General features: G+C 37.2%; 1 protein-coding gene across 1 annotated transcript in view; it reads right to left on the reverse strand.

Annotated features, from left to right (window-relative positions):
• The window catches only part of FOCAD (focadhesin), a 331523-nt gene that overhangs the window by 224854 nt on the left and 92592 nt on the right, over positions 1-14077 (reverse strand). The window contains exons 7-8 of the mRNA XM_011930353.1: positions 11187-11391; positions 7825-8031 (exon numbers count right to left, since the gene is read on the reverse strand). Coding sequence (XP_011785743.1) covers positions 7825-8031; positions 11187-11391 — 412 coding nt within the window. The remainder of the gene's footprint in view (positions 1-7824; positions 8032-11186; positions 11392-14077) is intronic.

The raw sequence follows: 14077 nt of genomic DNA on the forward strand, positions 1-14077 counted from the left end.
AATACTAAATTTAATAATATTTCAATTCTGTAAACTGGTTCAATATCCTACTTACCTAATACAGACATGATCCATCTATATAACTTGCATAAAGAATTACACTAAACAAATTTAGTAAATCATGTTATAATAAAAGAAATATTAGTGCCAGGGAGGTAGAGATTATTTTCAAATTACCGTAATTCATTAAGCATTAAATGCAGCAGAGCAATGACCATAGAAATAACCAAGTATATAAACAAAACGAAAAAAAAAAAGACATGTATATTAGGCTTTAATAAACATTAATAAAACACAAGTGACATGTTATTTGAGGTTTCTTTTTTTTTTTTTTTCTGAGACAGAGTCTCACTCTGTCGCCCAGGCTGGAGTGCAGTGGCTGGATCTCAGCTCACTGCAAGCTCCACCTCCCGGGTTCCCGCCATTCTCCTGCCTCAGCCTCCTGAGTAGCTGGGACTACAGGCGCCCGCCACCTCGCCCGGCTAGATTTTTGTATTTTTTAGTAGAGACAGGGTTTCACCGTGTTAGCCAGGATGGTCTCGATCTCCTGACCTCGTGATCCGCCCGTCTCGGCCTCCCAAAGTGCTGGGATTACAGGCTTGAGCCACCGCGCCCGGCCCTGAGGTTTCTAAATAAAGAAAATCTTAATGTATTATGGTACTAAAGAAGAAAGGTTCAGCTAAAATGACTATTCTGAAGTTTACAGAAGTGCCTGCAGAGCAGAAGTACCTATGAATAATAAAGACAGGCAAAAACACACACACACACACACACACAAACAACAACAACAACAGGAAAATAAGGAAATCTGTGAGTTAGAGCCACATGTTAAAGGACCACCTGCCTGAGTGAAAACAATACAATCTGGCACACTCAGAAGTTATAATCTTGAAGATACTATCAATTAACAAATACCCTCTAAAATCTCAGTTTTACCATTCGAAGAGTGAAATTAACCTACAAAATCCTCTCATGTGCTTGTTTATGGACTTTTGAAAAACAAAACAGCAAAAGAAAAAAATTTGTGAATTTTTAAAAATGGGATATATTCCAATCTATGTATTTTGGGAATATATGTGTTCACTGTTTTGAAATAGAGTTGAGAACAATGAAGCACTCTTATCTATTTGAGGATAATACATGCATTTCGAAACCAACACACTTACAGTATATACTATTACACCATTCTTTGCTATATCTTCCCCAATTTCATTTCAATTTCTGCATGTCCATAAAAAACAAATGGAAAACCAACAAGATCATTTAAACCTCAGATTCACTAGATTCCAAGAGAATCAACAACAAAGAAAAGCACTGCTATATAGTAACACTACTATTGGAAAGCCTTTTTCACAGAAGCTATTACTGCAAGGGCCATAAAGTAGCTTTGTAGAGTTCTGAAATGGAATAGAAGTATTTTTATTAAGTGAATGGAACTTAAAAGTATGAAGGCAAAAATGAAAATGGCCTTCTCCAGGAAGGGTGAGACTGGCCTGTTCAGAATAGAGGGTGAAAGGAAAAGAGTGGAGATTCAAGATCAAAACTAAGGAAAAGTAAATGATGGAGGATTAGATCACATAAATCTTAAACTACTTACAAGTTTAGTGGTTACAAGTTTTTTGACTGATCGATTTTTAATGGACACCCAAAGGATGGTACCATTTAATAAGATCTTTTAATAAAACCCAGTGTTGGACATCCCATTTGCACACTTCAAATGCTACAGCTACTGCTGTGGTAACTGGTTCTGCACAGGTGCAACCTAATGGTTGTCCCCTAAGTCCCCACCATACACCTCTTGCTTCCTGCCCCAGAACAGCGCACTCTAGAAGTACAAGGAAGTTAAAGCCCCATAGGCCAAAGTTGACAAATCGGCAATAGTACCCAATAGATAAATGCTTTCCCATTAATTCCAGATCCTTCTTTCATAAGGCTTCTCAGAAGATTCTGTGGGATCAAGCAACTAGTTGCTTGTAGCAGTAGCCTACTTGATGATGCCTGTATTGCCTCTCCCACCTTCCATACTTCACTCCTCTTGTCCCTCTCCAGCTGCTTGCTGGGATCACATTGGCAGATGAACTCCAGTCACATAAGCCTTTGCTTTTGTAGGAACCCAGTCTCTACTTTTGCCTTTAGGGAAACTCAGGCCAACTCACAGCCTGAAAATAAAATAAATAAATAAAAATTCAATAAAAGAGGAAAACAAAATACATAAAAATAAGAAATTTTTTAAAAATGAAATAAAATAAAATAAAAAAAAAATGAGTAAATGCCTTTACACTCAGTCACAAATGCTGGAGTCCCAGTAACAGAAAACAACCTGGAGTCCATATTTTTTGTCCTCAAGTCAAATGAAAATAGCACTAAACACCACCTATGTACCAGGCAGTAAGTACATAAGCTGGGTCTACGAATGCCACTGTGGACAAAATAGTCCCTTTTCTCAGGGATTTTACAGTAAAGTCATGGAAAAGTATTTTTAAAGAGAAAGCAAGGCATGGGAAGGTAGCAGACAAAACAAAGATGGTGGCCCAACTCACACAATCCTCCAGTGCCATAACTTTGCTACATACTCTGTTCCCCTGGCCAGAGCTTCATCAAGCCAAGATGGGCCAAACAGATCATTTTTCCTACAAAATCTGAAAACTTAGACACACAGTGAAGAAAGTTGGTTGGAACTGAGTCATCAGCTAGTAGTGTCTTAGAAATCACAAGTTTCCAACCCTTCCCAATGCTGAAATGTTTCACTCATTCTTCACTTTGAGAGCTACTCAATCTCCTCCCAATGAGCATCATTTTTGCCTAATTTTGCTGGTCAGGGTGCATTTATTTTGCTTGAAATGTAAAGGACCTTAAATTATGATTATTCTAATCAGGCTAAAAATGGCTCAACTAAGACCAAATCCACAAAAACTAATGCAGCCTAAGAAATAAATCCATTTTCAATATACAATGATACAACTCTGATATAAGAGTAGAAAGAGAACAGAGTGGGGAAAAAGTTAATATAATATTTGAACAAAATATCCAGTTGATAAACCCAGTGATACAGAAATGTGGGTATGGTGTCAAAATACGTAAGACTGCTTCGTTCTACTTCATTTTATTTCAAATTATAGTACATATAGACCTATAGTATATGTTTGCAAATTAATTTTCCTAGGCTCACTTTTTTAACCTCAGGAACACTAAGATGGGGATGGGGGACAGAAAACTTCATAACACAAATATTTCAACAGTTCTACTAATTGTTATTTCCTTCTAAAACTGTTAAAAATATTGGACAAATGAGAGACATAAATAGGACTTTCCTTCATCAAAAATCTTTTCATTCTTCTAAATGACATTAGTATCCTGTGACTCTACATTATAATCAAAAACATTTTAAAAATTAGATTCAAGAGCCAACTTTATATTAATAGATTCCTAGTGGCCAAAATAAGACAATTTAAAATTCAATAAGGATAATATCTATGATAGACTGAAGTGCATCAAATATGTTTAAATTCATGAATTCATAATACTTTTTAAAGTTAGTAAAGAAAAAGGCAAAAGAGTAAAGCATTTATCCTAACTTTCCTTTACCACTGGATAACCAACTAGTAGGCTGCTGGGGGAGGAGGGTTCTTTTTTATGGAAGTATTCCAGCTAATAAATGAAGAAGGAATGATAGGATTAGAACATTACCACTCTGCAACTCCTAATTAACAGAACTAGGCATTGAGTATCAACAACTACTAACATCATAAAAAGAAAAGCAACACACATTGTGCCTCTTGATGACAGAACACACCACCCCCTGTAGTCTTGGAAACAAAAAACAAAATATCCTGAATCCAATCAAGCCTTTAGAGCTAACTACCTTTGAACAGAGAAACACTTTAAAGCAGCGGTCCCCGGCTTTTTTGGCACCACGGGCTGGCTTCATGGAAGACAATTTTTCCACACATCTTGGGCAGTGAATGGTTTCGGGATGAAACTGTCCCACTTCAGATCTGGCATTATTTAGATTCTTATAAGGAGTACACAACCTAGATCCCTCGCATGCACAGTTCACAATAGGGTTCATGCTCCTGTAAGAATCTAATGCATCAGCTGATCTGGCAGTAATGCTGGCTCACTGGGCTGCTCACCTCCTGTGTGTGGCCCAGTTCCTAACAAGCAAGGAACCGATACCAGTCTGTGGCCCAGGCGTTGGAGACCACTGTATTAAAGTGCACCATATGGATGCAATCAGCAAAATCCAGAAGATAGGAAACTCTCCAGCTCACACAAGCCAGGTTATTCAGTACACAAACTGGAGGGAAGAAAAGTGGGGGAGGACACGAAAGGTGATGAACTTTAATTGGAAAGAAACTTAAAAGATCTCACAGACACACACAGCCCAAAACATATTATGGTGATTAGAGATACACACTGAGATGATAAAAGTATAAAGAAATGTAAGGAAGTGGTTACTACAGAAGTCAGAATAGTCAGGGGAAAGAGGAGGTTATGATTAGGACTGGGCTTGTGGAGAACTTCTGTGGTGGCTAGAAACTTCTATTTCCTGATCTCTGTGATGGTTTCAAAGTTCTATGTTTTGATCTATGTGCTATTTGGCTTATGTGCAAAATAAATGATAAAATCCCCCGTGGGTGCTACTTTAAAATAGAGATATTTGGGCTGCACTTAGACCCGCTAATTCAATATCATTAGGGATAAGGCCCAGGCATGTGCATTTTTAACAGACTCTGCCTAGTGATTTTTATGCACACTAGTTTGAACCATTTGACTAAAACATGAGCTTCATGAACCTTGTCTGCTTTCAACTAATTGCCATAGCAAAGTGTTTGCCATAGGCATCTGCTTAATAAATACACGCTAAGGGTGGCAGGGAAATATACAAAAAAATGGTCAGAGAATTATACTAAAAAGGACGAAATTCTATGAAATTATAATTGCTACTCATATGAATCTATTACAAATACAGGAAAAATATGGGGCTTACCCATGGATATTACATTTACAGTTAACAGAACTGGCAATTTATCTACATAATATTGATCTATAAAATATCTTTCTGTATAATATTTAACTATAAAACATCTATCTATATGTGCTTATATACTATCTATATGACATAATTATATCTGTAAGATATAATTATACCTGATATATATTATATATATCTACTATACATAAGATACATATATAACTATACAGTAGAAAAATATGTTATTTAGAGTCCCAGTATATGTAAAATCATTCTAATCATAAGATTGGCAAATTGACAAATGACTTATAATACTTGAGTCTTCCTGGGTTCCCATCTTCCATCAAAATCTACATTTACTCTCTCATTTCCTCACCTGCCATTCACGCTCCCTTAATTCCAATATCCCCACCACCACCACCACCACTCTGCTGAAACTGCTCCCTCTAGTGTTAACAATAAGCTTTTATGTGCTACATCCTGAGAATACTTTCCATCCCTTACTTTTACACCATTGCTCTATGACACATGACACTGTTGACCATTCCCCCTTATTGAGATATTCCTTCCCTTGATTTTCTTGTCATCTGTCTCTGCTGGTTATATATGATCCTTCTAGACATATTTTCTCAGACTCCTCTTTATCAGTAAATTCCAAACAACAACCACCCCAGAGTTCCACCACAAGCCCTGTCATCCAATCCCATGTTTAAAATCCCCACTCCAAAGTTAATGTCTACAAATGTACACCTTTAGCCTAGACTTCCAGCCTGAATTTTAAAACCATATATCCAACTATCTATGATCCATACATACCTCGAGTCAAGCATATCTGAAATAAAATTAATCATCTTCCCTCCAACATCAGCTACCATTTCTCAAAGTAAATGGCATCATCCAGTAGCCCAAAATAGAAAGCTGAGATTCTATCAAGAACTCTTCTCCTTGACCATCTAATCAATCATAAAGCCCTACTGATTCTATCTTCTGTGTCTCCCTTTTCCCACTTCCGTTTCCCTCATTAGGTCCTCACTATGGACTGAACTGTGTCCTCCCAAAATGTATTTGTTGAAGCCCTAACCCTCATGTGACTGTATTTGGAGGGAGGAAGTAATTAAGGTTAAGTGAGGTCATCAGGGTGGGGCCCTAATCCAATCTGGATAGTGTCCTCCTAAGAAAAGACACCAGAGAGCTCATACTCTCCCTACCATGTGAGGAAAGCCAGCTGCAAGCCAGGAAGAGTCCTCATCAAGAACAGAATCAGCCAGCACTCCATGCTTGGACTCTACAGCCTTCAGAACTCTGAGAAATAATTTTATTCATTTATTTATGTATTTTGAGACAAAGTCCTGCTGTGTCACGCAGGCTGGAGTGCAGTCGCGCGATCTCGGCTCAATGCAACCTCTGCCTCCAGGTTCAAGCAACTCTCCTGCCTCAGCATCATGAGTAGATTACAGGCGTGTACCACCACACCCAGTTAATTTTTCGTATTTTTAGTAGAGGCGAAGTTTCACCATGTTGGTCAGGGTGCTCTCGAACTCCTGACCTCAAATAATCTGCCGCCTCGGCCTCCCAAAGTGCTGGGATTATAGGTATGAGCCACTGCACCCGACCAATAAATACATTTTTGTTGGTAAAGCCACCCAGTCTGTGGCAGCCCTAGCTGCCTAAGACATCCTCCTCGCTTCCTACCTTATTAGTGGTGTGTGGCCCCAAACTCTTCTCCACCCACCTTCCACACATTAAAAAATGAGATCTGCTGAAAGGTCTCAAACAGCATAGAGGATAAAATGTAAACTCATTTGCGTGGCATGGAAGACAGGCCCAGCCCTATTTGCCACATCTTAATCCTTCAGCAATATCAAACATCCTCTTGTTTTTTTTTTTTTTTAATAAGCCAAGCCTGACTACTCTTTCATGTTTCTTTATTTGGGCCCATGCTGTTCAACAGCTGGAATGCCCTTCCCAGGCCCTTGTACTAGGCACATTCCATTCAGTCTTCAAATCTCAACTCATGCCCTACCTCCTGAAACTTGTTCTCCCATTACACTTTAAATATATTCCCATAAAATCTTTTCTCTTATTGTACTATAATTTAGTTACTGCATGTCTGTAAGTCTCTTGAGGTCATAGAATTTACCTTTTCATCTATGTATTCTATAAAGCCTGGCATATAGTAAATGTTCAATACTTGTGTTCTGCATGAATAAACGAAAAAAAAAAGTCACAGTAGTGATCTTTAAACGATGATCTGAAGAGTAATTATTTCTTTTTCTAACAAATGATATTAGTAGTAGTGCAAAAGCAATATGCTCTAATGGCATAAGATCAAAATGCCTCTGATATGCAAACTAAATGAGCACATCCACCCAGTTATTGAAAGACTCACTTGAGTGATAATTGACACAATAAAATGTCTATCTGATATGGTTTGGATCTCTGGCCCTGCCCAAATCTCATGTTGAACTGTAATCCCCAATGTTGGAAGTGGGGTCTGGTACAGGTGACTAGATCACAAAGGTGTTCCTCATTAATGGTTTAGCACAATCCTCCTGGTGCTGTTCTTGTGATAGTGATTCAGATCTGGTTGTTTAAAAGTGTGTAGCATCTCCCCACTCCTCTCTCTCACTCCTGCACCAGCCATGTGAAGTGCTGGCTCCTGCTTCACCTTCCGCCATGATTGTAAGTTTCCTGAGGCCTCCCCAGAAGCTAAGTAGATGCCAGCACCATGCATCCTGTATAGCCTGCCAAACTGTAAGCCAATTAAGCCTCTTTTCTTTATAAATTGCCAAGTCTCAGGTATTTCTTTATAGCAATGCATGAACAGTATAATATACTACTATCCTTACCTCCTTCAGAAGTTCAACACTGTGCTCTAAAAGGTGAATTAAAGATGAACATTCGCCAGTTATCTTTAAGCTGACTTCACAGACACACAGCAGCTGAAGAGTCATCTGGGTAAGCTGAATTTTCCAGAAAACAGGATGACGCAAAAGGCTTAAATATACTTCCTCAATAAACATCATCGCTTCTGTTGTCTGTATCAAATCTTTTATCTGTTTTAAAAAGTCATTATATGATATTAAAAAATACACAAACAAAAGGATAATTTTAAGGTATAAAAAAAGCTTTCAACAATATAATTTTTTCTCTAAACCTATAAAGACTTAAAGGAGATAAAAAAAAGTTACAGAACTCAATGAAGGATTAACTATACAACTGCACCTTATCCTTTGGTTATTAACCAAAATCCAATTTGCTACTGTTTTTGTTACTGCTGGCTGACACAAATTTCTCTTCCTTTATTTTTCTAGCTTCTCTGAGTGCAGATGTCTTAAAACAAGTTACATGACAATGCCAACATGTTGAGGGAAATTAAGTTTGGTTTTGAATTCCCCAAACGAACTCTCATTTCTACAATTCCAACATAGATAACCTGATAGTAAAGGGTCAGCATGTTATTCTAACATGGTACTAAGCCCTTTATCTGCAAGATATTTGCTCAGACAGCCTTAACTGAGAGTATCATTTCCACACTTGGCAGATATAGTGAAAGACCATATTCAAATGGTAGTCTTCTCAACAGGCTAATGTATTAGATAGGAAGGACTTGGGTGCTCTTGAAAATCCCAATGCAATTCAAACCCAGCTGTTCTGATCAAAATTCTGGAGTTGGTATTAAGGATATGGTCCTGCTCACAGACACACTGGCATTTCCCAGAGATTACAAACAATGGACCATCTGCTTCCATCAGGAGCCTGTGTCTGTTAAATTCATCAAGAAGAAAGCCTACGGTTGACCAGCTGTACCTTTTACCAGTGTGGTTATCACCATAATAACACAAATGACTATTAGTTATACACAGAGACAAAAATTAGTTGCTAGCAAACAAGAAAAAAAGATATTAAAAGATCAAAGAGAAGAAATAGCAGAAAACATTGTTATAAAAAATAAACAGTCTGGTATAAATTGTTTTGCTCTCTTGCAAACATACAGTAGGAAAGTCAAAAGGCCACAAAATAAAGCCTAATGTTTATTTGACAATATATTTCCTTGAGTGCATTTATGTGCACATTTCTAATTTTCCATTAAAAAAAATTCAAAAGACAACCTCAGCAAGCTAGCATTAAAGGCTCTCTAATCTTTAACATTATCTAAGTTCTAAACAAGCATAATTTTGAAGTAACATTCTGTCTTTATGTAGAAATATATTATTTAATAATACAATAGGTAATATGTGAGGTGACGGGAATCACCATTAAAATGAAAAGGACAATTCTACATCTATAAAATGAAAGAGCAACTGGCATGAGAAGAAAAAGGAGTTTCACTGACCATTCTTTCATCATTGGTCAACAAGGTTGCATGGTTATTTCTAAAACTTTTTTTATAAAATTTAAATGTGATTCTATCCTAGTGCTCAGTATAAGTAAGACCACATCAACAGCACTGTAGTCATCTCTAAGAACATCACTTCATAATAGCACATTTTGAGCACCAATAAACCAGAAAATTCCTGGTAAAACAAAACAGAGAGAAGTTGGGAAACCATTTGCAATGGAGAGATTAAGAAAGTAAAGAAAAAAATAAGGAAGGGAGGGAGGTAAGGAAGAAAGGAAGGAAGGAAAAATGGGAAGGAAAGAAGGGAGAATAACAAGACAAGAGAAGATACAGATGGGGTTTTTTTAAAAGCTTATAGAAGCTTTTAAAAAAAGCTTTTCTGAGAAGAATGAAAACGAATGAGTAATTAGAAAAATGAAGGTCAATAAGTACTTGCTAAAAAAAAAATGGTTGCCTTGCAAAATAGTATGCTTCTTCTATCAATATTCAATTAGCCATAAGATAGTCATGTTCCAGAGAGTATAAGAAACATCTGTATTGGGTGGGAAATGGACTATATTCTCTCTAAGACCACTTCCAACCCTCACATGCTTCATTCTAGTAACGCTGATTTGTTAAACCGATTAAGTATGCTAATATCACTAGTTCCAGTACTTCGAAATGATGTATTCCCTTTTCTCTCACATAATTGTTAGGTTAAAAAGCCACAGATTCCCAGAAATATTCCACATAGCTCATTTCTAGAAGCATTTAAGCTTGTCAACACAGGTTCATAAGATGAAGACAAACCTTTGCCAAGGAGCACAGCACAGGGTAATGCAGCCATGATGTGAAAAATATACCCTAGTTCAAGATGTTCTGCCTAAACATTGCTTTATTGCGCGCACAAAACAAAAGCTTTGGAAAAGTCACAGGAGAATTCATTTTAATTAAATTTTCTCTGCCTTGATTACAGGAAAGCCTATTTATGAGTCGCAAAGGAAGGATTTACTCTAGTCACTCCTTGCTAACACAAACTTAAAACAGGTCATGTGTGACCTCAAGTGATCACTTTGAAATATGTTCACAGATTCCCTCCATCAGCTAAGCAGCATGGTGCTCAGATACCAGGCAAATAGCAAACCTAGATGATGGGAAGAGATGGACTGATAAACGAATCACTACACTAAAATCCCAACACCTGGGCAACTGGATTTTTTTTTTTTTCATTTGCAGTTATAGAGACAATGACTCAAATTGCTCTTTCCCCTGAACTGTGTCCATGTTTTCTCCATACCTCCGTTAACCACTTTTCATCTTTCTACTTTGAATTATAAGAATATATGTACAGTACTTGTCCTAACTCATTTACTACATGTGTGCTTCTCAAGAGCAGGATCCCTGAGAGCTGCTGCGTATGCTCCAAGGGGACATGTGGAAGCTGGAATCTAGCTGGCACTCAGCTGGCCAGGCTTTGCATCATCAGAGCTATTTATGCCCTGAGACACACCCTTTTTTTTTTTTTTTCAATGTGCACAGAGGTCTTTTTTTTCCTTCTTACTGTCCCAATGTCTACACAGAAGAAACTCAACTCAAAATCTTTTACCTGATAACTGTTTCTTAAACAAAGGAAAGTTTTCACGCCTGCTAATCCCAAAATAGACTATGTTGATTTATAATTTCTGTGAATTTAGTTAACATCAAACATAATACACTCATGTTAAATCTAGATTTTGTTTTTTTCATCTTCCCCAAAAGATTGTAAGCATTTCTAGAGCAAAGACCATGTCTGAGTTTGCCAAATCACTTATTTTCTAGAACTACTTTGTCTGTGACAATAACAACAGTTACCGATGCCGATGCTGTATTTGCGGAGGACGAAGACCTTACCTGCAAACATGGAACCATGTCACAACACAGTTGAAGTATCTGCTGTTCCAGTATTGATGGTTGATCTTTGTCACAAAGAACCTGGGGTTGAAGTAAGACTTTCAGCAGGGCTAGTCGGAGTTTAGCATATTCTTGTAACTGAGATGGTTCACAATACAGATACCACAGAAATGGTGCCATTATTTGAATGCATGAAACTTCTGACCTATAAGACATGAAATATGTTAGCCAGTTAATGAGCTAAACACACTATCATGCAGGTAAAGTGGCAAATATCAACTTATAGTTCATGAAATAACATAAACTACCATATCATCAAGTGTAACTTCTTTTTATGATTCTTCTCTTCCACTATGACCTGCCTACATCTATGCCAAACAGTTCTTTGTACACTGAGGAAAATTATTCAACACCTGGAGACTGTAAGCTAGATACCCAGGATGAAGAGAGTCTCTATTTGCACATTAGAACTTCCACTACATCTCCAAAATCAGTCTTTAGTGAACATAAGAATCATCTGGGCCGGGCACGGTGGCTCACGCCTGTAAAAATCCCAGCACTTTGGGAGGCCGAGGTAGGCGAATCATGAGGTCAGGAGACAGAGACCATCCTGGCCAACATGGTGAAACTGAGATCGCACCACTGCACTCCAGCCTGGCAACAGAGCGAGACTCCATCTTAAAAACAAAACAAAACAAAAAAAGATATCAGGATCACCTCTCCAGGAGTATGAAACAAACATGCATTTTTGGAAAAAACTCTATAGGTGAGGATCTATCTACATAAAACAAACCCAGACAAACATCCCAAGATGATTATGATGACAGTTAAGATTTACTTGTCAACCTGTTAACCCTTACAGTGTTCAAGTTACTGCATTTTACATCTTTAAATCCATTTAATCCTCACCACAACCCTATGAAATAAAAAATAATATTATCCTCATAACACATATAAAGAAACTGAAGGAGAGAGAGGTGAAGTAATCTGTCAAAGTCTTCTTAAGCACTTCCCACTCTGCTAATCTTTTGTATCTGTTTAGATTTCATTATATCCTGAAAACTCCTAGTCCAAATGCACTAAAATACCAGAATGATCATCAAAAATAAAAATACAGTCACGTCATTAGCCTAAACAGTATCTAGCCCAATTCACACACACCCTCCATCATTTGGCCTCTGTTTATCTTTCCAGCTTCATTTCTTCCTCTTCATTCACCACTAAACCACACTAAACTCCCTTCAGGTCTTTATCAAGCCATCTGGGCTTTCTTCTTACTTGCTATTCCCTCTACCTGTAATATTCTCCCCTTCTACCCTTCCTATTCTTTCTCCTACCTAGTTTCTATCATCCTTCAGTTACCTGCTTTAAAATGACTTTCTCAGGTCCTTCCTTGACACTTCACCTTCATCAGATAACATCAGATGGGCTTTTAAGATACAATGCCTTTATTGTCATTATATTTTTTTAAGAGACAGGGTCTTGCTACATTGCCCAGGCTAGAGTGCGATGGCTATTCACAGGCACAATAATAGTGCATTCCAGCCTTGAATTCCTGGGCTCAAGCAATCCTCCTGCCTCAGTCTCCCAAGTAGCTGAGACTACAGGCTGTTATCATTACATACTTAATATCTGTATCCCCTGCCAGACTATAAACCAAATGAGGCCACGGATTTCTGTTTACTGCTACTATCACCAATAACTGTATATACTAGGCCTTCAAAGAGACTCTCATTTAATTAACTCAGTTACACTAAGTTACAAAGTAGTTTTATAATTAGCATGCAATTAAATGTCATGATTTTATTTTCTAATGTTTTCCACATTATATATAAGGAATGATTAGATAAGATACAAAGATGAAAAAAGAATTATCTATCCTCAAGAAGCATACGGTCTGACAGAGACAATCAGTTATAATCCTGAACTAGATGACAGAAAGTGAAAACTGCCAAAAGAATGGTATAAAGTGCAATTGCTTTATGGAAGAAACGGTATTTAAATTATGTTTTACTGTTCTCATTTAAGAATGGGAGCTAAACCTTGGGTTCACACAGACATAAAGATGGGAACAACAGACACTGCGGACTTCAAAAAGGAGGGTGGGAAGGAGTGGGGACAAGGGCTGAAAATTTTCCTGTTAGGTACTTTGTTCACTACTGGGTGACAGGATCAATAAAAGGCCAAACCTCAGCACTACACAATATACCCTTCAAACAGATCTGCACATGTACCCCTGAATCTAAAATAAAAGGGAATTTTTTTAATTATAATAAAGTATGCTTGACAACATAATCTTATAATACCATACATTTCATAGCAATGTGATTTTAAAATGCCATTAACATTAATAAAAATGTAAAAGTTACCAAACCAATTAAATTTTTTTCATGAATTTATTCACTTGGTAAAATTTACTGACCACCTACAGTATACCTTACTCATCTATGTGATGGAAACAAAGCAAGAAATAAAAATAGATTAAGTTCCTGCTCTCACAGAGCTCACAGTCTGAAGAAATTTTTTTATCATAAGCTCAAATACTTATACAATCTATAAAAATTAGAAGGACTTTTGAGGTCATAATTATTACTGAAACATATATCTTTATCACACCTTCTACTTTAGGAAACTAAAAAAAGATAGATGAAGGAATCAGATAATGTATGTATAAAATACAAAGCGAAAGTTTCCAGAAAAGAGATTTAAGAAACTTCCTTCTCCATCTCTCTTTAATAATGTATTCCCCAAATAATAAATACTATCCAGGTGTCAACAGCATCCATGGATAGCTTATCTGTTTTTTTCTACTTTGAGATCCTGAACGTGAAACGTAAGGTTCACATAAAGAAATACATTTCCAAGATGCCATTATGATTTGACATCAGGGG

Source organism: Colobus angolensis, unplaced genomic scaffold (assembly GCF_000951035.1).
Source record: "Colobus angolensis palliatus isolate OR3802 unplaced genomic scaffold, Cang.pa_1.0 Scaffold86, whole genome shotgun sequence".
Taxonomy (NCBI): Eukaryota; Metazoa; Chordata; class Mammalia; order Primates; family Cercopithecidae; genus Colobus; species Colobus angolensis.